The sequence below is a fragment of the Nesoenas mayeri genome, assembly GCF_963082525.1.
Source record: "Nesoenas mayeri genome assembly, chromosome: 3".
Taxonomy (NCBI): domain Eukaryota; kingdom Metazoa; phylum Chordata; class Aves; order Columbiformes; family Columbidae; genus Nesoenas; species Nesoenas mayeri.
This window is the reverse complement of record NC_137544.1, coordinates 61,512,992-61,536,854: the sequence shown is the minus strand read 5'-3', so window position 1 is coordinate 61,536,854 and position 23,863 is coordinate 61,512,992. Positions and strand designations below refer to the sequence as shown.

The following is a 23,863-nucleotide window of genomic DNA, read 5'->3' as shown; positions in this document are numbered from 1 at the left end:
AAACCCCACACCTCTCGAGTTAACTAACGCTCCGTAAATACACTACGGAGAAAAGCAAAAAAACCCCTCTCCTAAATCTCAATTGGCTTGAGAAACCAAGCAAAAGATTAATGATCTATTTAAAAATTTTTATTTAAGGAAGGGAGAAATGGGAACCAAGAAATAACAACTGCAGAGTCTACAGGACCAAGCCCTCTGATACAAATCCATGACCTAAGCCATCATCTATTATGTACAGCACAGAGGCATGTAGAAAGTAAGTATGCTAAGTTTGCTATCTTAAAAAGTCTACAAGTTTTTAGATCCTGGACTTAAAGCAATTTTGAAAGACAAAGGTGCAGCAATTAATTATTTTAAAAAGCAATGTCATGTTTCATACTCAGTACTTCTCAGCTCTGACAGGTCTGACGGCCCAGATCCCACTTCACGGTCCTTCCACACCAGTCCCACCAGTTTGCAGCAGACAGCAAAGGCTCAGTCCCAGCAGATGCATACAAACACATCCCCATTCAGCTCAGCCTGTTCCTTCCCTAAAACGTCTATGGAAAAACACCTTTAAATAAAGCATATTAGGATCTCCACCTTGTTTTGCTATGAACAGATGACCCGACAGGGCACATGACAACCCTGGTGGAAGCAGCACTATTGCCACACAGTCTGTCTGTGAGGGCAACACACATCAAACACACACGGCAGGAAGACACGATGCCAAAAAAAATAATAATTTCATTTCAAGATTGCATTTTCTGGCATACATTTACATTCACTTGTCACGATACCCTAGTTTACCCCATCTTGGGAAATCTGGAGGAAAGCCCGCTGAGGTGACTGGTAGCATGGGGCCAATTCCTGCGCCTGAGGGAACTGATGCGAAAGTCTGAATGAATTCAACAGTAACAGGATGATTTCTTTCCAAGGATTTCCCATTTCCACAAAGCTGGAGGGACAACAACCCTATACAATCACCAGCTTCCAACCAGACATATTTCTCTGTCCTGTATGTCTTCCCACACCCTTCCGATAAACTGCATTACAATTATACAAAAAAATAAAATAAAATCATTTTTAGCTGAACTTTACCCCACACTTGGGATATATTTAAAGGCCATTAAATTGGCTTGCCTCCAACCTTCACAGAGATCATGTCAGGAGGATTCTCATTTTAACAAGATGTATATACAGATATTAATATGTACACAGACAAAGAAGCTGCTCTTTCAGTTAGAAAAGAAATTAAATTTCATCACAGAATGAATCCTATAAAAAGATATGTAATAAAGTTGAAATACCCATAAAATAGCTATTACTAAAGCAAAGCTTTCGTCAATACGCCTCCAAAACTTTAAATGAAGAAAATGGCTTCACGAAGTGGTAGTCTAGATTTCCACAGTGAGGACACTGCTGGACGTTGCTGTATTCAGAGAAATACTGCATGCCAATCCGCACGTCTATTACTGGCTTCCCACAGTGCTTACAGTTCAGTCGAGCCTGCAAAAAACAAAGAAACAAACAAAAAGAACCCTTTTGAAATGACCAAATTCACCTCTGTTCGTTGCCTCTGGAAAAGAAAGCATCGCACGCAGTCCCCTGCCCTCCCCGGCAGGAGAGGAGCAAGTCAGGAAACCGGCAGCAATGGGATCCGCTGGTGAAGACACTCCTCACCCAGACTGGCAAATCACAGGCACACACCATGTTTTTCACATGAAACACCACCACCAAATTCTGGACAGTAAGTGTCCCAGTGTCCATACTCTCCCCAACGCCACTGAGCTGGGGGGGGCAGGATGAGCGAGTGGCTGGGTGGTGCTTGGTTGCTGGTTGGGGTTAAACCTCTGACTGACAGGAGGTAGAGAATTTCAAAGTTTATATACACACATGATTGTTTTGCATCAGTTAATCTCTGAACCAATTCCAAAATTCCCAGCACAAGAAGTGCTATCTCAATAAATCATTAATGAAGCCCTAAAGCAAAGAGAGAAATGTTACATTTCTGCCATGCAGTTCAAGCATTTAGGCTGACATTTGAATGTGATCCATCTATGAAATACATCAGCATTTTAATCTTTTACCTTAACAAATGTATAACTTGATCTACTTTATCAGCATGGCACAGTATTGTAACACTTTAAGTATCGTTTTAAACATTTATAATACATAGCAGGTTATACAAACTAAACATCACTTCAAGCACACAAACTATTCTACAAAATCCAACTGAGAAAGGATCAACATTAACTGGGTGGATATGAGAAATAATTAAAGGTCAAGGGTGAGGAGAGACAGAGCTATTAATGTTCAGCAGTAACAAAAAAAAGGAAGTCTTCAGAAGAACTCTAGCTCAGAAACCCAGCCCATTTGATGTAAAGAAAGCAACAGGCAGTGTGAAAGCTCAGCAAGCCGTTTGAAACACTCAAGAGTAGCAGAGGGATTTGAGACTGTAAATGAGTTTCAAAGTAAAGGTGGCAAATGAGCAGTGAGGGCCTGAGCTGTATTGCAGCTTAACCTCACAGCCCAACACACTAATGAAAGCTTTAGCTCTTCACCGAAAAGAACAAAAGCTGATTTTCTACTGCAAACTTCATTTACAGAATTTACTGGCATGAGGAGAGGAAGAAATTAAAGTACTATTACTGTTGAGACAAGACTCGAAAAGAAACTATCAGCTCCACAGCCATCAACTCTGCTTAAAAAGCAGAAATTCTAGGAAATACAACCTAGTAGGGCATGGATTCATATGATTTTCTTAACTGAAGTGTTTTCCCTCTTGCTACTGTCCAGTACATGAGCTATCTGCTAGTAACCTGACAGTGGCTGCAGTTCATCATCCTACATACACTTTTGTCATGTATAATTAAATATTTTTAAATAAGGTGCGAAATTATTCAAAATAGAGACTAGCAATGCAATTCAGAGTTAAATTACATACCATATTTAAATGTCATTGCTCTGTATGCACAGAATCATCTCTAACAACCACAGTGAAACAATAATGTGTTTGATCTGGCAATCACAGGCACTGCAGCTAATGATTTCATAGTCAGTTCTATTACTTACCATGTACTGTCACACTGTCCATTAATCATATAATTAAGGCTCTTGTATAATGAGACCTTAATTCTTGTCTTATTACATTCAACAGAAGCAATTCAGATTTAAATTTGCTGGCCTTTACAGAGCTATCAAACCAGAGCTATCAAACCAGAAGTGTTTCATCTTTAAAAAGTCCCTACATTTGAAAAAAGGTACAATCTCAAGAGGAACTAAATTTAGAGGTAATATCTGGTTTTATAGTTATCAATGTCACTTTATCCAGCAGCAGCAGCACCACTTGTCTTTTGAGCAACACATTTTGGCAAATATGTTAAATTTAAAATTAAATACCATTTTGTATATTGACAAAACTACATTTTAGATTGTTCTTAAGAACGCACAATACCATGAAGTGATTGTACTTTGAATGAATGGATCTCTGCAAGGCCTCTGTTCTCACTCAGTAACATCACCTGCATGTCTGAAGGCAACAGCCCCCTCCCGAGCATCCCACTGAGCCATTCCCAAACAAGTGCTTTTTCCACGGCTGTCTACCCCTACCTACACATAAAAAGTGCTCTGCCCATCACAGGGACAATTCTTTTGGCTGCTGATGACCCTGCTGCCCCAGACAAGTGACTACTCTGGAGTAACCCCAGGCCTTGGATCTTTCTCACCCAAGGTATAGATGAGGTGAGCATTTAAGGAAAACTAAGATGTTTCAGGGTGTGGTGGGGTACCAACATCACGGTGGAGATTAAGGAGAACAGGGTAATGCCCGAGCACAAAGGCTTTTTAGACCTTTCCATTCCCTTGGCTTTTTTCCCACAGTTACGATAAAACACAATTCGAGTAACTAAAAGAACACTGAATACATTAAACATCTGCTCAAAATGTGCAATTGTTATTAGAACACTACTGGAATTGTACCTGATGCCAAAGGTGCCTGCTAGGGATCACCCCAAGCATGAGATTTAATTGCAGATGCATTTAAAGGGGCTTTATTTAAAAACATAAGTAATAACCATTGACCATTGCATTGTTTTTTGTCTAGCTATCAGCCCTTGTGCCTCATAAGTTAAGACAAAGGGACATAGACTCACTCAGCTTTCTTGTATTGTAATTATAGACTAGAAAAGGATGAAAGATGGGAAGAGAGAAGAGAAACACAAACCTTGGCTTTACTTACAATCAGTTGGAATTCCACCTAATGAGTCTTATTTATTTACGGTACTAACCTGACAACAGGGAGATGCTGCCAGAATATCGTAGGTATACATAGTTCCCAGCTGGTGCCAGCTTCCATCCCATCGGGACTTGCACTTAATGCAGATAATTTTGTGAACCCCTTCTAAGCAGTCTACACAAACAGCATAGAGGTGCATAAGCCTTCCTGTGGACAGGAAAGATACTTCTTCAGGAGACCAGAACAGAAGATCAAAACAGACATTTCCCACAACGTATTATCTGCCCTTTAGTGACACAAATCACACTTTTTTAAAGGCTGAATGATAAAGTAAAAAAAGTTTCTCTACAGGAATTACATAGAGCTTAACTGAAGTTATTTTCCATAGATGCAAAACTCAGGAATTAGTCATCACCCTGCCCACCTTCCCTTGCTCCGTTTGCTGGTAGACCTTAGCAAAATACTTTATAAAAGTTGCTTAAGCTCAATGAACAGATGCCAGGTTAAGCTATATGATCAGCTGCAGCATTTCCAAAACCAGGACTGTGCCCCAGCTTCATCCACACCTCAAAGAAGTGGAGAAGTGCTGAAGCTTATCAGGAAGCTGGGTACAGATCCTCTTAACCTGCCAAAGTCTTCCAGCAAAGAGGGAACTAAGGACCTGATGGAAAAAAGCAAAAGCCAGAAGAGCAATTTTCTTTCATGTACTTTTGCCTGACCATTCATTACAGCACGTATATTTAAAAACATTGCGCATTACACAGCGACTTTAACATGCCATTCAGAACTATGCATCTATTGAGGTCTGTTTGTATGACAACTTTCAAAAAATGAGTTATAAGGACTTGCATAAAAATCAAGCGGTTCAGACTTGAAATATTTTCTTTACATAAAGGTGACTAAACTCACCAATGCAAAATCCAAGATGCAAATTTAACACAAAACAATAATCCCTATACAAATTATAAAGATCTGACATCAAGAGTAAGCCTCATTTGTAGTGATTGAATGAATTTGTAGTTTAAGAGTTGGCTATTAAAAATGGGCTGACAGAGAGTAGTGATTCTGTAATATACCTTATTTTGTACTGCTATACAAGACAAAGTCAAGAAGTGATGCAGTTACAGATCAGCTACAAAACAGAATTGCATATAATATGCATTTATTTTGGATTGCAATTTGTCCTCTTTAGTAAAATAATGAACACATCACAACCTGTAATTTAAAGAACACATAACATATTGTGCTCTTTTTAGATAAAAGAGAATAAAACATTAACCATTTATGATTCGTCCATACCAGATACTTTAAAAATAATGGTTTGGGTTTTAACTCGTCGTGGTTTTTAGGCCAACTATTTTAGAAAAATGAGAAGACAAACCAGATTCTTCTTAAAACAGATACACAAAATCAACTTGCTGGTATGAGCTGATAAAAATTGAGTTGCTGCACACTGGAGTGTTCAGCTATAAAAAATGTGATGGGCTGAGACTGTAAGTACAAATATAATAAACTCTCTTCCTAAAGTGAACACTCAAAATTGGAGACTTTCAAATAATTCCATGCACAAAAGCCTTATGTTCTGCAGGAAGATAAAATAATTTTCCTTGTCTGAAATTCTGCACTGCTCCTGCACATTAAAATACTGCATTCTCCCATCACTTCATTTTCAGGATCCTTGTTATATAGGAAATGAGGCACCTGGTATCTTAAACATGTCTGAAATAAAAGAAGTGATTTTCTTTACTGAAGAGAAAATAACACCCTGGAACAGCACCTTGTAAGCTTAATTTCATTTCAAAGCATACTTCTGATAATAAACCATTTTACCCAGGACAAGGAAGTAAAAAGTTTTAACAATTAATTATTCACGGTATCTTGTCTGAGCACATTGTTCAAATGTATTGTCCAAAGGGCAAAGAGCAATTAATTTAAAAAAAAAATAAAATTGCAGAGTTTCATTTTTAGCAGCAAATGTTAACAAGTGATGAGTTTCGCTCTTACTAAACCAGCCATTAGTACTGATAAAATCACAAGCATGTAGTGCACACCTCCCCACCAAAGCAAACAAGCATTGTTATCTCACATACGTATATTCTGTTTAACCTGGAGCCTTTTTAGATTGCATATTTGCCTATCATTTTTTCTCCTTAAAGTACACCAGGCAAGACAGAAACAACAATGTCAGCATGTTTAGTGACTCAGTGCACCGTGATTTAAGGAAAAAAAAATAAATACAAAGTTTGTTGAGCAAAGGAATGTTATATAACATATATTATGACCATGCATGGGATATAACAATTTTTTTTTTAAATAATATAAACTTAAAGGTTAAAATACCTCTCATTAATGCCTTCCCAACACACTTTTCAACATACAATTCTACGTTTTCAAAAACCAAACTACCAATACTTTCTCTGACTTATTTTAGCCATGCTGGCTGCCAGCAGGGCGCAGGACAGGCATGCTTTGCCTGGTTCCACCCTTATCGCTGATGTAGGGGCAAAGCTTTCAGGAAGAGCTGAAGCTCATCCTTAGCCCACAACCATGTGTTTCCCTAGGAGGAGAAAAGTAATAGATACCTAGGTCTCAACTCAGCTCGGAGCTGGGACATGACCAGGATGCAGTCCAAACAGGTGGGAGCCTGGAAATAAGTCTAAAACTCTCACTACTGCATTGCCGCTTCAACCCACCATATCAAAGCTTATTTTCACTGCATTCAACCTCTGCAGGCCAGACTAGTCCTTTCCATATTAAAAGAAAAAAAAAAAATAAAGATTGCTATAAACCAAAATGATATTCTCTAGTCTGAAAGCAGATGACAGGCACCTCATCTCACCGGTGGTACAAATGTAACTTTCACCCATATTGCAGCACAGCATGCTTAAATTTAAAACGTTCTTTGAAGGGTTGATGTATATCTTGGAGTAAAGCTCACAACAGATAAATCAGCACGCACACACTGCAGAGAAGATTGGCTGGAAAACCTTCCCGTGGTCTACCTAGAAGCTGGATGAGAAATCTCTTAGTTGTAAACCAAAACACAAGGCATGGATCTTTCTACATGGCATTTACTTTTTGTAATTCCTTCTAAGTATTTCAATCTGATCCACATGATTAATTTGGACGCGACTTCCAGCTTTACAGAACTGCTTAAAAATGCAGAATCAGGATGAAAATCTATAATGAGAGGGAGAGGGCAGAAAAGGCAGTTCCACCATTTAATGAAACCTAGCATGACTGACAGACAACCTGTACCTTGAAGGTGACAGGGAACATCATATTCAATCTCATCGTGTCTCGAAGGGCTAAGGAACAGGGTCCCGTCCACCAGCGGAAACTGTTCAAACACTGGCAGTGCCCTGTGGCACAGCGCACAGTTTACAACGTTCCTGTGGCTGGCACTAAGAGCAGCAAGGATAAACTTTCGAAGGTCCTCCCCTTGGCCCACCTGGGCATCGTCTTCCATCCGCACATGGAAAGTATTCAATTTATGCCTGGGGATGTGAGTAAGCAGCTCGGATAGATCGAGCCTTCTCAAAAACTGCACGGGGGCATCGAAGTGTCCCGATCTATGTGCTTGCAAGCCAGCTGCCCCGTAATCAAAATGTGCGTTCCTGAACATGCCCCCGCCAGCCATGTTCTTCTTATGGGGCTCCAAATGAATGGCGTTCTTCAAAAACTCTCCTAAATATCGCGAGGAACGAGGGCCGCTGAAATGCGTGGGGGCAAGAATAGAGTAGCCGGTGGGTGGGGACTGGCCGGGAGAGACACAAGGCGAACGAACACCGTAGCTGCCGCCCATGACGCCCTTCTCCTGGGAGTTCTGCCTGTCCATTGAGTGCCTTCGCTGGAGGTCATGACTCAAGCCCTTCTGCGGCTTGTTGGCCGGCCTGCCCTTTTTGGCCTCCTCTGCTGACTCTGCCATCGACCTTCCTGTGCTTTTCTCCAACACTGATTTTTTCTTCTTATCATCCTGCATTCGCTTCACCTGGTACCAGTCAGTGTCCTTCTTTAAATGACCCTGCCCACAACGACAGGAGCAAAACCGAAAAGCCAGGTCATATCCCTTCTTTGTCCACATGTTTTGGCGACACTGCTTTTCATTCCAGCTCCTGGCTCTTCCAATGCAATTGAACTGGACAAGAATGCTGCTTTCCCACTCATAGAAGCACTGAAGGTGCATCCAGTTGCTGTAGGGACAATGCTCGTTGTTGCATATGACCTTCTGGTAGTCATCCTTCTCCAGGTCCACTGGCCTTCCAAAGCTGCAGATCAATGGAGTAGCACAAGGGGCTTCTGTGGAAGATAAAACAGATAAATTAATAACTTAATGGCCTGTTGACTGCAATACTTCTTTAAACATTGTGCCAAATACACACACGAGCTCTTACTCATGCCCACGTGCACTAGCCCTGGGTCAGGGCAAAGAACAGTCTTTGTCAAAAAAAGTTAAGTATGTGAAAGGAGATACGGAAATTAAGGAATAAAGAAACAAACAACATTACAGTTTGTTTAATATTCAAAGCCAAAGCACCTCAGAAGCATTAGCCCTCCTCAAAGGTTTGTGGATACTGTTGCAAAGGCCTTAAGAAGTAAGGAGAAAGCTTTGTGGATGTTTCCGCAAGGTTGCTTTGAAGCCTGAGAGGCAACATGGGGAGAACGTACAGAGATTCTTGTTTGAAAAACAAGTAGGCACTACAGTCCAGCTTTGTGATCACAGGGAGAGGTAGGAATTGATCTTTTCTTTGGGACTGAGCAAGAGACAACAGCTAGGGAGAGAAAGAGGAAGCAGAGGAGTTTGAAAAACAAGACAAAGAGCTTATGTTCCTAGTGCAGCAGGGAAGGCCTTCATCACATTGCTCAGGCAAACATAGACTATACCACCATCACTGACCTACCGGATAGCTAAATTTCACAAACCAAATCCTTCTGCAACACAAACAGGTTAAAAAACTAAATGCTACATGGCCTTTTATCAGCCATTAGCAAAGCAGCAGCCTTTGCTGTGCTATATATATAAATAAATAAATATATCTACATCTATATATATCCTTGAGCAAATAACAGTTTATTTCAATTCTCTCCCTGCAACAATGTCAGCTTCTACACAAAAACGCTAAACAAAAAATGTTCTGCATTTATGAACTAATGACATTTTCCCCTTCCTCACCAAAGTACCACGAACTACATACAACTCCCATTTTTGGCTGCTCAGTTGCAGCTGGGAGGCACCAAAAGGACAGGAAATGTTCAGTTTCTATTGGATCTGAAGAGTTTCCAATTATGAAGTTTTTAGATGCTTACTCAAGTATCACAAATATTTCTCCTCTGCATTTCTGACTTCCTACTTCCTCCACCAAAAAATCCTGCTCCAGCAGGGCTGGCAGGCTGCCTTTTAACCTCTGTATTGCTGTATTCCAATACTAGCAGGCTTCTCCAGATCTTTCATGGTCAAGTGTTGTCTCACCCCGTGCAAAACAGAGCAAACTGCTCCCTGCAGTTCTGCAGTCTCAGCCAGAGCTCCAGGACTTGCAGAAGAGGTATATTGAGCCTTAGAGAAGAGAGGCTGCCTGATCCAGGTATTTTTTTCCTTTTAGGACTTCAAATTTCTACCTCATAAGCTGGGATAAAAACCACACTCTGTTGCATTGCTTTTAATCCCATTCTTGTCACTGCTAGCACAAATAATAGAACACAATTTGCAGTGGGATGATTTTATGCTGCTGCATTCACTTGTACTTAGACTCTCAGTCACAGACACACCACCCATCATCACCTGTCCTACAGCAGCAATTCACAAACCAGAGGCTTTACAAGAACAGATCTTTGCCCTGTTAGTGGTTTTGCCCCTTCCCAACAAGTTTTTCTTCAAAGGCTACAAGCAAACAAACAAAATCTTCAAGGTTACATTCAGTAAATTCAAGATTATAGTAGCTCTTAAGACTTATTTACCCAGAAGAGACAGGCATAAAGAGCATGACAAAATTTTCCCAAGCTGTTCTCTGGAAGATGCCACATCCTTCACCCCACTTCTCTGCCTCCGTTTCAAATGCCACAAGCAGCACAGTTACAAGGAGAATTTTCTGCAACACCTTTCCTTCAGGGACTGGCCTACAAAGAGCAAGCAAAGCACATTCCCAAAAAGCATTCTCTTAAAGTAAAAAAGACTATTTAATTTCAAAATATGAACCTATTAAGTCATTAAAAACAAATTACCAAACTGGAGAGAACAGAGATAAGAGAGATCTTCCCCATGGACTTTTTGGAAGTTTCTTCTATACACGTGACACATTCTTACTAGTTGTCTCAGGTCACTGAAAAGCCAATAAGAACATGTAGGTTTTGAGAGGTCTTTGAGAAGCATGACTTTTATTGTTTACCAATGACTAACTTTTCTCCATGTTTTTGCTATGTGTTATTGAGTATAATGTCACTGGCCAAGAGCAAAACTGAATGATAACTTATCTGCTCTGGAATAAAATCTGTCAGTTTACCAGTTTAGAGATTTCTCCCACCCATTCTCCCAGACTTCGATTCAAGTCACCCTATATCACAACAAGCATCTCTGCAAAGTTTTTCTTCATTGTCAGTCATTCTTTCTTTATATTTAGGGTCTGAAAGCATAGTTCACTACTACAACATCCTTAAGAAATTTATCTCAGAGAAGCTAATTAAACTGAAATCGTTAAAGGCAAATCATCAGAAGTCAAATGTGCAGCAAGTTACTGGAGGTACCAACATAAACAGTTCTCACTTATGCATTTCCTGTATTCATCTATTTTGGTACATATTCCCTTCCACCACTGCCAGCAGGCAGGAAGAAAGAACATGCCAAAAATCCACTTATGCTGCCCCTGTGTTTCGGATTGTAAATGTTCCAACAGTCACAGGTATAACTATAGCTGGCAGCCGAGAAAGTTACTATACAGACAAGTCTAGAGATCTCCACTTTAAAATAATGACTTTACACTAGACTAGTCCATCCATACTGGCATAGTTAACTGACTAAAAAGGAAAACTGATCCCTTGATTAGCCTTGGAACGTGCTTTTGGTTTTGGATAAAAAAATATTATCTCTAGCCCCCTGAGAAGTTTACAGCCTCATCATAATGTGGACAAAAAATGAAATTAATAAAATTAGTGGCTGAAATACAGGGAAAAAACCACCACAGCCCGTTCATTCTACAGGACATGTCCACAACTATTTATGGTCGTAGAATCATAGAACCATGGAATTGTTTTGGTTGGAAAAGACCTTTAAGATCATGAAATCCAACTGTTAACCTAACACTGCCAAGTCCACCTCTAAACCATGTCCCTAAGAACCTCATCTATGCATCTTTTAAGCACCTCCAGGGATAGTGACTCCACCACTTCCCTGGGCAGCCTGTTCCAATGCTTGACAACCCTTTCAGTGAATTTTTCATAGTATCTTGCGAGAAGAGACTGACTACCTCCTTGCTACAACCTCCTTTCAGGTAGCTGTAGAGAGTTGTGCTGGGTGTCTAGAGTCTATTGTCAAGGTGACAACAGATTTCTTTTCCCTTTTCCTTGGGTGGTTAATGGAAGGACTGTGGAATGGGATCTTCTCCAGCTTCTCCTTGAGAACTTAGAGATGCAAGATTACCTTAGGAACTTCCCACATAGCATAACGATGAGCAAGAAAAAGCTTGAAGTTTTGGACAGTGATGTCTTGTTCAACATTTAAGGTAACTAGATGACTCAAAGTTTTCAGAAGTTCCCTCATCCAATCTTTTATCTACTCAGTATGAATTGACTGGTCATACACTTACCACAGCAAAAGCGGGTCTTGAGCAGCTGGAAGAAAGCAATGGAGTCAACAAGTGCCTTCCCCCAGGTAAAAGACTCCACTGAATTGTTAAAAGGTGGAACTGAGATTGCTTTGGAAAATACTACTGCTAAGAGGAGAGGCTGGTCCCTAGCCACCTCTTCTGGGAACTCACCTGACATTCTGCTACTGTCACTGCAGTAGCACAGGAAATACTAGAAAGTTAACAGGGCTCTCCGCCGTGTTGCTGTGCTCCACAGCAAAGTCAATGCCATGCTAGTCAAAGCATCTGCTTTCACTGACACAGGTTTGTTATTAAAACGTCTGTCGATCTGGAGAAGGCTTCCATAAAACCTCCAAAATGGAAACTGAAGAGCCTGGCATGGCTAATGGAAGTTGTCACCATGGAAAGTTCTGACACTTCTGTAGTATCCCCATATTTAAGAAAGCAGAAAACTCCACTACCTGAAAAGCCTATAGAAACCTCAAGGCAATATTCAGTTCTGCCTAATAAGCCAAATTCCAGCAGGTCTATCTGTACAAAACAGACTGTGGAGGACTGAACATCCCTTGCAGCCTTCTCTCCATTCACATCTCCTGCCAAACAGAATCATGCTGCATGTTTAAAGAATAAATGAGAAACATCTAAAAAAAAACCCACGATTTTTTGTGCAACTTTCCCAGTTCACAGCAATAGATATACCTCATGAGCAAGAGACAGTGTTCAGATCACTTAAGTATGGGAGCCACGTTAGCAAATGTGAAGAGCTCTTCCCATCAACTCACGCTCTTGAAACTGCTCTAGGTCATTTAATTATCATTTTATAAACAAGACAAAGCACTTATTACAGAATTACAAAACTTAAAAAATTCTTGTTATCAAGCCCTTCTATTTTACATTAATTAAAAATGCATTTTGAGATTATTCTTCAAAAAGTCAGAGCCAGAATCACTGTCTTAACATTTTAGGATAACAGTAGAACTATTACTGTCAAGAAAGACAAAAAAGGGGAGTAAATAGAAATTCAACTGGGCAAAGTGCCCATCTACACCTGCAGCCCTCAGCTTGTTTGTCACCTAAATATTATTTGCTTCCAAGTAGCTGGTAGCTCACCGGATTTCTGTTTTCCAAAGTTATGAAACTGAACTTCACCAAAAATAAAAGATTACCAGGTATCAGAACAGTATCTATTCTCCCAACAGACCCTGCTGAAAGAATGTGTAAATGACTATAAAAGTACTTCTATTTTCTCTCTCCGTTTCAAGATGGTTTTCACACCCTAAGAGAATGCAACAAGACCATGCGCAGTTTTGTGTAGCGGAACAGCTTCAACATTTAGACACAAGTGCACACCCATAACAGACAGGCCACCAAATTGCAACTAGAATTGCACGCTGCTTCTTCCAAGAAGTTATGTTTCCACATTAAAAAAAAAATACATGTTTTCTCATATTCCACCATAGTGATTCTGATGAGTAATTCTGAATAGTTGCATGGGGCAGAACATAAATATTCTCTAAAACAGAAATAATATACAATAGTCCAAACAAACAGACATTTGAGCAAAGAGAGCTCATTGTTGAAACAAGGTTATATTTTATGTTTGACAGAACTACCATAAAATTAACTTTTCTTTCAAAAATGAGAACATGACCGAAGACTGCAAGGAAGCTGTGTGGGGTGTTTGTTTTTTTCCCTCAGTTTTTCTGTTCATGTTTATAAACATCAATAAAAGCCAGGAATAGAAACACACTGTTGAGATAAATTTCCTTCAATGACAACAAGAGCAAAAAACCCCATATTAATGGGTTTCTACATTTTAATAAAAAAGAAAGAGGGTATATGAAGACCACCCTTCCCATTTTATGACCCAAACAAAAGCAGCAGAACAACAGCTGCCTGAGGAACTTCCCTCTGGTGAAGTAAATGGAGGAGAATGTTGTTTACTTCTGTTTACACACCCACCATAAACCAAAAGATGCACCCAGCAAGCCAAACGCAATGACTCCACGTCTGCTTTGTGACTCCTCTCATTTGTTCCAAGTCCTCAATGTGGATGCCCAAAGCAAAATTCGCTCTTCCCCCACCACGTTCCCACATCATCCATTGTGTTAAGCACCAGAGTTTTTCAGTCAGTGGACAGAAACAGATAATTATTTCCTGCACTCACCAGCACAGGTCTCAGCCCAACACAGACTTGGAATCGCTGCTAAAGCTTGAGGGAGGTGTCAAACATGCGGCTGGGGGCAGAGGACAGCGAAGCATGGTGGCTGTTGGAAGAGGCAGCCCTACTCTCACCTTAAAACAACCGTCAGGCGACAGTAGGTTGTTTTGTATCTGGAAAAAGAAATTATCTAAAACCAAAAAAGGCAAGGTCTTGACACTGGATTGGCTATAAGACACTTACTATGGCTTACTTCTGGTCTACCATTAATCTACCGTCTCATCATCTATGCCAAGGATACTTTACTTGCCAGCACACTGTTACCTCAGCCACAAGGGTACCTGTGGGACACATACTTTGTAAATCAAGCACTTCAACCTCTCCCACCACTTCCCCATGAACAGCGCTCTCTTCACAACCCTACACAGCCAGGAATTGTTCACTCTGCCACCTTGAACCAGAGCTGAGTCATCTCTGTGGAAGGCAACTCCCTGCCAACCATCTGCACGAACCTTCTGAATTTCCTCTGCCATCAGCATAGCTTTATTTTAATTGAAATCATACAATATTATCGTGCTAATACTGCAACGCAGCTGTAGAAAATTAACCACCGCCACAACAAAACAGACTGAACTGCAAACTTGTGTTAATTGTCCAATGTGTTTACTTTGGTGAACCTTGGAGTATCTTCAAAAGATAACTAAGATGTGACAAAATGGTATTGCCATACACATAACTAGCTAAACAGTACAAAAAAATATGGTAATATAGAAATGATCAGCCACCTTCATAAGAGCCTGAATGCAATGAGAAAAAAATGTTTCAGAAGTGGATCCAAAAGGCAAGCCTGGATCTTCACTGCAGCAACAACAACAAATAATAGCTGACAAACAGTGAGAGAAATCTTTCAAAACAGCTCAGCTCATGGCTTATGTTGATAACACTCAGTGATGATGACTGATGTCTCTTTAAAACTTCTTAAGCAATCTTCATGGACTGCTCAAGATGAAAGTTTTCAGTCATTCTCCAGAAGGCAGAGGAAAAAAAAACCAAGACAGTACTACCTGGTAAGCTGCATAAAACACAAGTTTTCTCCTGCGTCATGAGACTCCCTGTTATGTTCTTGGAAAGAGAAGACAACACCAGTAACCCATCGTCAGTGAGCCATGGCTGGTATGACACCCAGCGCAGACCTACCTGAACCACCCTGGAGGAGCCACTGACTCCAAACAATCCCTCATCACAACAGGAGTCTGGCTGATAGCTTTGCACATGTGAGCACCTACAGACTGACACCTACACGCCAGTCTGGAGCTAATCCTACCTCCAAGGACCAAGTAGCTGCAGTCAATGTTTATGCTCAGAAGGGCAAGGTGTCACCAGTTTTATTACGAGAGTAGTCACATGAAGTGATCATTTTTCCCTAGAAAAGACTTCAGGTAATTCGGAGCTGCTAAACCATCGTTTACCTGGGAATTCAGATGGCAGGACTCCTGGAGGGCTCAGTAGGTGCTAGAACGATCTCCATGCACTTTCACTTAGCTGACTTCACACTTGGCCTCTAAGGGAGTCTCTTCGTTCACAAAAAAACAAAGCCAAACCAAATCAAAAAACACCACTACCACCACAACACCAAGAAAGGCCTAGCAACTACACAGCAGTGGGGAGATGCCATATAAATCATGAAGCCTTAACTCATACCTGCCATGTTAACATCCTCTAACTTACGGCAGAATCAGAGCTGGTGCCTGTTTATGAAATCGACAAGTAGCACGTGATGCAGTCAGTTATCTGTGGCTCTCACTCAACCACCCACTCCCAGCTCAGCCATCACCTCACCAAAGTAAGCCCGAAAGTCAAGAGCAAAATTGTACAAACTAAGGGGAACAGGCACTTCCATGTGCACAGCAGCTTCATGGTTTGTATACACAGCCATCTGTGCACCAAGCTGGACTGACTGCCTACACAGCTGAAACCCGTCATGAGAATTCACACAGTCATGTAGAAGTCACCATGATCTGTACAGTTATCATCTAGCCAACTTCTTTACATTTAATACCTGTCATCCGAACAGAACAACTCAAGTCACCAGCTTTGGCTTTTGCTTAGGATGTAGAGACCCTCCCTGCATTGAAGAAATCTTGCCATGGCTGCACTGTAATACCCTCAGTCCAACTGAAAATATCACCAGTTCACCACACCAAAAAGAACAGGCCTGAGCACCTACCTATATCAGCACCAGGACAACCAATTCCAACACACTCCTGATAATCCCATGTGAATTCTGAATTGGCTTAACCAGATCAGGCAACAACGGGTCCTCTGTGCCACAAGCAATCACGCCTGGGCCAGGAAGACTCCTCACACTCCTCGGCACGGGGTGGATTTTTCTAATGACCTCTACTGTGGTGAGTGCAGAGATCAGTGACTATCTCAAGATCGGTGGGCATTAACACATTTTGAACACTGGTTATTGCTTTGTCCGCACATAAATCATCCTCACAGAAAAGCATTTCTACCATTCAGTTATCCCACTGTAGCCTTCCAATAGTTTCAATACCTTGAACTGTTACAGAAAACTAAAGCTGGTGCTTCAAGAAACAGATGTGCTAATAACTAAAGCAGACTCTAATGCACCTGCCCCAGCAAGTTTTCAGTGACAAATTCCAAGTCATGCTGGTAATAAAGAGATAACTGTGGCAAGCAGTAGATGCCCTAATACCAAGCACAAATGTAAAACACTACAGGCTGGACTTGCCACATTCAAAGCTAGCTAGCCACCAGACGCAGTCCAAAAGCACAAGAAGGGAAGAGAAAAAAGAGAAAAGTGGCATCAGCACCTCTTCTAGTTTCAAGTCAAGCGATGTTTGTAGGATTGGTCTATCCTTCCCAATTTTCAATATGACAGACAGTATTTTTATTTCCTGTGCTAAAGACTAGAGAAGCTGGTAGAAACTCAGTGGGAAAGGTGAGATGCAGTCACCCCTAGCTGCAGTACGTGGCATCTCTGCAAGACAGCAGCTCCTGAGTGTGGAGCTCTCGGTTCCAGTGGACACCTCCCTCACGATGCTGTGCTGGCTCCCAGCCCTGCTGCCCCTGAGCCGCTTTTGGCATCTGTGCAGAACACAGAGAGCTCAACTGTGCACGGCTCCTGAAATGGGTATGGGTAGCACAGAAATGGAGACAGGGAGTGCCTGGTACACTTAACAGCCAGGCTGTGATTGAACCTCCCTCCTCTTCCAGCAGGCTTTTAAGACAGAATCATAGAATGACAGAACAGTTTGGGTTGGAGGGGACCTTCAAAGGTCATCTAGTGCACCCCCTTGCAATGAGCAGGAACATCTTCAACTAGATGAGGTTGCTCAGAGCCCCATCCAGCCTGGCCTGGAATGTCTCCAGGGATGGGGCATCTACCACCTCTCTGGGCAACCTGTGCCAGTGTTTCATCACTCTCATTGTAAAAAATTTCCTCCTCATGTCTAGCCTGAATCTCCTTTAGTTTAAAACCCCTTGTCCTGTTCTAACAGGCCCTGCTAAAAACACATAGTAAAAGTGTGCTCTAGTTACCTAAATATACTTTTCTTAAAGATATTGAGCAGCATGTGGTAGTTTGAATAAATTACAAAGACTAAAATACATTTGCCGGCCAGGAACAACAGCAATATCCCTCTCAAGCCCTAGAAAGAGGACTGATAGACTCCACCATTGCAGGAGAGATAGAAGGAAAGAGATAAAGGTTAAAGTGAATGTTCTCAACACAAATGTCACTGAAGTCTACCAGGAAATGCCAGTGCTCCACTCAAAATCCTGCAAGCTTTCAAAACAGAATTACCCACTCCAGTGACTAGATTACTGCTTCAAGAGGCCTCTTTGAAATTATTTGAATTTCTATCAAAACTGTTTAAAGAAAGTCCATGTCCTACTAATGCCGTTGTAATTTACACATCCTGAAGAATAGCTCGAGTATTTTACCGCGAGCTGGATTCAAGGTTTACCTCTGTATTTTCCCCTCACATACACTGCAGGAAGAAAAGCAGAGGATGGATACCTGCCAGTCACTACAGTACTTTAATATCAAAGGATGTCACAATATGCAAGGCTGTACGCGAGGTTGAAAAAATCTTACACATGTATCCAAGGACTAGAAATCATTTTGTCACTACTTGTTAGAGGGAGGAAGATACAGGATGAGTACAGACAAAGTAAAGCAATCAGTTCAAAAACTGTATTTCCTCATACAAAAAAAACATCAAGCCCAACTGCTACTCATGCAGGCGCTACACTTAAGCGAACGACTAATCACATGAGCACAAAATGCCATCAGGGCACAGATAACCATTTTGATAGCAAATAACTTAAAAAAAATCAAATGTGTTCTTGCATGCATGAAAGGATAGCATTTATTTTATTCAGTAATACCACAGACATGATTCCATTTGAAAGATTTGCAGAACATGGATTGCATTTGCTACAAAAGCATGTAATTGCATACTTTTAAAAATCCTAAAACAAATATGAAAGTCCTTTCAAACCTGATTTGCATTGATAGAGACAGTGAAATTTGCATTCAATTGATTTCTGCTGTTAGAAGAACTCAATGGAGTTATGAAGCAAAACGGTTTTCCTTTAGAAAATTAACAGGTATTAAATTTTGTACTCACTGGAACAGAATAGAAACTTAATTTTCCAGGTGGTCTCACTGATATCAATGGGACTTCCTCAAGCTAAGTAATAAGAAGGTGCCAATACTGAACATCACTAGAGTGCCAAACTAGAATTGGATCTTATATGCAGCAGCATTTTGACAGCAAATACAAATCCAAGCTTAAACACTGTGGCAATTAATGCTATAAAAATACATTTTCAAATTAAATATTGCACTGACAAATTTTCTGGCCCTCTTTAACTATCCCACCTCCAGGATATTTTTTTTTCTGTAAATCTTAATTGTTGGCCAGTCACATCTTTCAGTATGTTAATCACTGTTGTGCTGACTGATTTTCTTCTTCAGACAGTTGTCCTACGTTAGCATTTTTATTGGAAAGTGAATCAGTCTTACGAGTTTGTGAAACCCAGGTGAAGAGCATGCAAAAGCACAGCTGGCCATTTCAGACCCTGGTAACTACAGAGGAGTTCAGAGCCCGGCCAGCGCGGTGGGCACGGCTCACACAGCCCCTCGGCTGCTGGGGCAGGGAACTCCATCCCTGCAAAACCACCCTCCACTGAGACCTACAGCAACTACCTCCACCAGTTCCCCTGCAGCCTTTTTCTCCCCAGACTCTCATGCCCCTGTACAAATCTGACCTCTGGCAACTCCACCTGACAACCCCCAACTTGCCAGTTCTGCCATTTTTGCAGTTCAAGGACTCACCTATGCCAGAATGGAAAAACTATGGTCTTAAAACATGTGGCCAATACACCGTAAGAGAGCAATTTAGAGACAGCTATGCCATTTTTTTTAGCTCAATTTAGCCGGCTATAATGAACCCCATGTTAAAGGAGAAAAGCACAGATAAGGAGCGTTAGCTTCTCCTTTCCTCTCATCTTCTCACAGCACCAATGCTGGAGGGACTAGAGTGACAAGAACAAGGGGATGACGCAGCAAGATGCTGGGATAGCAACTATCAAGAGCAGGACGAGGACTTGGGTCTACTGGACAGTGAGACCAAGAACAGAAACAAGGCAAAGAAAATGGATGGAGGAAAGAATTTTAGGGTCAGAAAGAACTATATGTGGAGATCAGAGTGAGACGTTTATAGGATGAAGGGATAAAATGGCTGGAGCTGATGGTGTAAAAGCACCCAGGCTCAAAGAGGCAGAAACAGAGAAGGAATTTGCCACTCAGAGCCCTCATACCTGAAGTAAACCCTGTGGATATTCCTCTTCTGCTGCTCGGGCAAAGTATGCACAAAATGTCTTGCCCCATCTGCAGACAAAGATAACCAACTACTGCCATTAGGAACACTGGTGATCCACAAGGCTGGACTCAGTGAGTTAAGTGCACAATTCCATGGAGCTGCTCGTATAATTTTAAGTGATGACAGTGCAGATATTCCAGTTTGGTTAAGTAATCCAGAAAATTAGCTAAAAAAATAAAATGTATTAGGAATATCATTCAACCACACTGAAGACGGGGACTCTCAGAAATGAGGCTTTCTGTGACATCACGTTTCAGTTTCCTTGTGCACTCCGATACTCTTAAACTAGTGAGTCTGCCCCACCCATGTGGGGCCTTACTCAGTGTAGAAAAAGGATGCACTTTGGCCAAGACAGATTAATCTATCACATACAGAATTCCTGCTTGTTCTGATGGAAGAGACAGGAAAGGAAGGCACAGCCACGGAATGTGATTCCTCCTTGTGAGCATCATCCCAATACCTGCTGAAAAGTGATAGTGCAAGATGGAGAAAAGCCATCACATCTGGTCAGTGGTTGTGCTCTCCACTTCCACGGTTCCCTCATGGGAGTCTAGAACCCCACCATAAAAAAGCATAAAAAGATGCCCTTTGGGGGCAGGGGAAAAATCAAACTACATTTCTCAATCATCATGCCAAAAATTGACTGACACTTTGAGGGAAAACTGTGCAGGGATTGAAGCTAAATTTCTCAAAACGTAAAAGGGAACAACATCTTTCCACTGTAAAGGAGTGCTATAATGATAGTTCTGTATTACATGGCACGGCTAGTCAGAGCTGCGCAGAGAAGCCCAGAGGAGACTGAAAATTCTGTTTCATTATGGCACGTGGATGGGGGGCAGAAACAATACATGGATCACATAATGAACTGTGAAGACTTAAAAAAAATAAAATAAAAAATTTGAACCACTATCCTTTCACTGAATGCAGCAGATTCCTGATGGACCTGCGTAATTAGACTGTCATACTGACATTACGATGCAAAGCCAAGGTTTGCACAGACAATCTTAATTTTTGCAATTATTAAATCTGCTGCTTTCATCTCTGCATACTTCTATGAAAGAAAACAGGTTATGTTATTATAATCATCTACTGCTTTTCCAGGGTAAAGATAGAGTAGGAGAGCGATAATACCAGACACATGCAAATTACTCTAGAACAACATTCAGTGATGCTGCAGGAGAGCAGAGTGAGCCCAGGGACGACAGACCCACAGGACCAGGGAAACTGGGCAGCACGAGTCACAGAATGCAGCTGCACGGCCTGAAAGCAGCACAGTGAAGTGCTTCCCTGCACCCAGCACACTTAATCTGTAACCCAGATAATCCCCCATGAATAATCGAGAGTTGACTGTGTGCAGCAGAACTCTATTAACCTCACAACTCGCTGCAGCAGGCCACGTCCTCCATAAACTGCTTAGTAACAAGTACCCATAAGTGCACAGACTCTTGCAAACATCTTGAGTCTAGTAATGGGATACTTGCCTCCAAGACCCTGGCTATACTGCATAGCTTAATTTCAGATTTTACGGGTTGGAAGACTTGGAGGAATCTATTATCATCATCTCATCTTTTCCTTGCACATGAGAGCTGGATTCCCAGCTCTGTAGCACGACAGAAGCAGTTTCTCCTTTCATCTCCTGAACCAAAGCTGTTGAAAGCTTTGGACTTATCAGTGAGAACACAATTTATGAAACTTCCAGCTCAAGATTATCTGATGGGCAGTAGTCAGTGTAAAATAATGCTGGCAACCACATCCACTCCTCCAGGCTTTAGTTATCTGAAATGAAAGATATGACTAGATGCAACGATCCTGACAAGAAAAAGATCAGGTGTGCTGACCAGCCACTTACAGCAAATGCCAAAGCCAATGTTGTACCTCCGTTGTGAGGGAGGAGAAAAAGGGGGATGGTAGGGTGTGTTGACAAAAGAGGTGAGGATATTTCTGACCACTGAAGTCATATGGAAGCAGGGAGGGAGAGAAGAAAGAAGCATCTCAGAAAGGCAGCCTCAGCTTCTGAGGAAGCCGCCCAGCACAGAGGAAGGACACGTAAGGTACCTGGGACACACAGGCTTACAGCTGAAGAAGAATGACAACCTGCCCAGCGAGCAAGCTGCATCGCTACCAGAGCTCACAGGCATCACCTTCTGTGGCATTCGCAGGAGGAACAACGCTTCATTATCCCCATGCAAAACAGCCAGGGCAGAAACACACCTCTGCTTTCACATGAAAAAAATGGAAACACTTTTTCTCCCTTCCTCAAAAATTAAATACAAGCCAACAGTGCCATGTACCTGCAAAGCAAATGTCATGCATGTCATATTACTCAAGTCATGATAAAACTGCTCTAAAAATTCTCTAACTCCTCCTGATCTGTTGGGTTTTTTTTTTCCCTGTTCACTCACTTAGAACAAATAGTCAAAAACAAAAGGAAATTCTAAGCATTCCCCATGATTCTCTGGAGTAAGTAATACTCTTATAAAAGTAGTCTGGCAAACACTTCGTGAGCTAAAGGGATTCACAATTAATTGCTAATATTTCTAAGGAAAAGTTTCCATCAAATAATACACAGGGATCAGACATCTTGAAAACCAAACGAACTACCTTTGGCTAACAGCAGCCAGGCAAAACTATCGTCACAAAGTATAAAACCAGTTGTAGCTACCCTCCCACTTTTTCCAAAGCATGGAGAGTAAAAAGCTGAAGTCCAGCTTGGGAGGGGGAAAAAAGTAGAGTCTGCGCTGCAGTTTGTAAATCTAGCAGCAGACCTCAGATGTGGAGGGTTTTGGCTTAGCAAGAAGTGTAATAAAATCCTAGTCTACCTTTAGTTTTAGCCTGAAATACCATTTTGCAGCAAGACTTCCTGCAAACATGGACAGAAATGTAGGTTTCTGCAAGAAAACCCCATACCAAAATTGCTCTGAACCAAAAACCAGCCCACCGACCAAAGGCAACATAAAATGGTTGATGAAAAGTGAGTGTATTACCCTGACAAAATCAACTGCTGGAAAACGACAAATAAAACGGACCGAAAAGTAGGACTCCATTTTTAATTGTGCCAGAATAAAGCCGGGATTTTTCAACGAAGCACAGAACAAGCCGAGACGCGGCAGGAGCCGGTGGGCGCTGCACCTCCCGCCCGCCTCCGGAGATGCGCTCTGCCCCCTGACCGCGCTCCCGGGCGGGCCGCCGCCCCCCGCCCGCAGCTACGGCAGCCGGGTGCTGCGGGCCGGGGAGGCTCACGCCGCTTTCGGCACCGCCGCAGCGGAGGCCCCCGCGCTCCGGTGGGTCACCGGCCGGGGACACCCCGGCGAGCAGCCCCGCCGCGCATCTCGGGGAGATCCCGGCAGCGCAAAGCCGCGGGCAGCGGCCGCCCCCCTCATCCCCGGCCCCGCCGCCGCCCCCAGGCGCACGCCCGCACAGCCCCTCTCACCGGGCGCTCCCCCGACCCGCCGGGCCCCCCCGCACCGCCCACACGCCCCCCAGCCGCCGCCTGCGCAACCGCGGGCCCCGGGAGGCCGCGGGGCCCGGCCCGCCGCTCACCGCTCTTGACGTCTCCGGGCGCCCCGCCGCCTGCGCCCGCCGCGCCGCCCGCTCCGCCGGCTGCCCCGCTGCCTCCGCCCGCCGCCGCCGCTCCGGCTCCGCCGCTAGCCGCGGCCCCGCCGCCTGCCGCCGCCGCGGCGCCACCGCCCGCCGCCGCCCCGTTCTCCTGCTCGTCGCCGCTGCTGTTGGCGCGCTTGTTCTTCTTGCCCTTGCCGCCCTTCTGGTTCGGCAT

The 23,863-nt window shown here is 42.6% G+C and overlaps 1 protein-coding gene across 1 annotated transcript; it reads right to left on the bottom strand.

Annotated features, from left to right (window-relative positions):
• Positions 1 to 1,323: 1,323 nt before the first annotated feature.
• Positions 1,324 to 23,863, bottom strand: HECA (hdc homolog, cell cycle regulator; the record flags this gene model as incomplete). Its single annotated transcript, XM_080341195.1, has 4 exons — positions 1,324 to 1,488; positions 4,269 to 4,423; positions 7,475 to 8,515; positions 23,632 to 23,863. 4 exons carry the CDS (start codon positions 23,861 to 23,863, stop codon positions 1,324 to 1,326), a joined length of 1,593 nt encoding a protein of 530 aa, XP_080197321.1.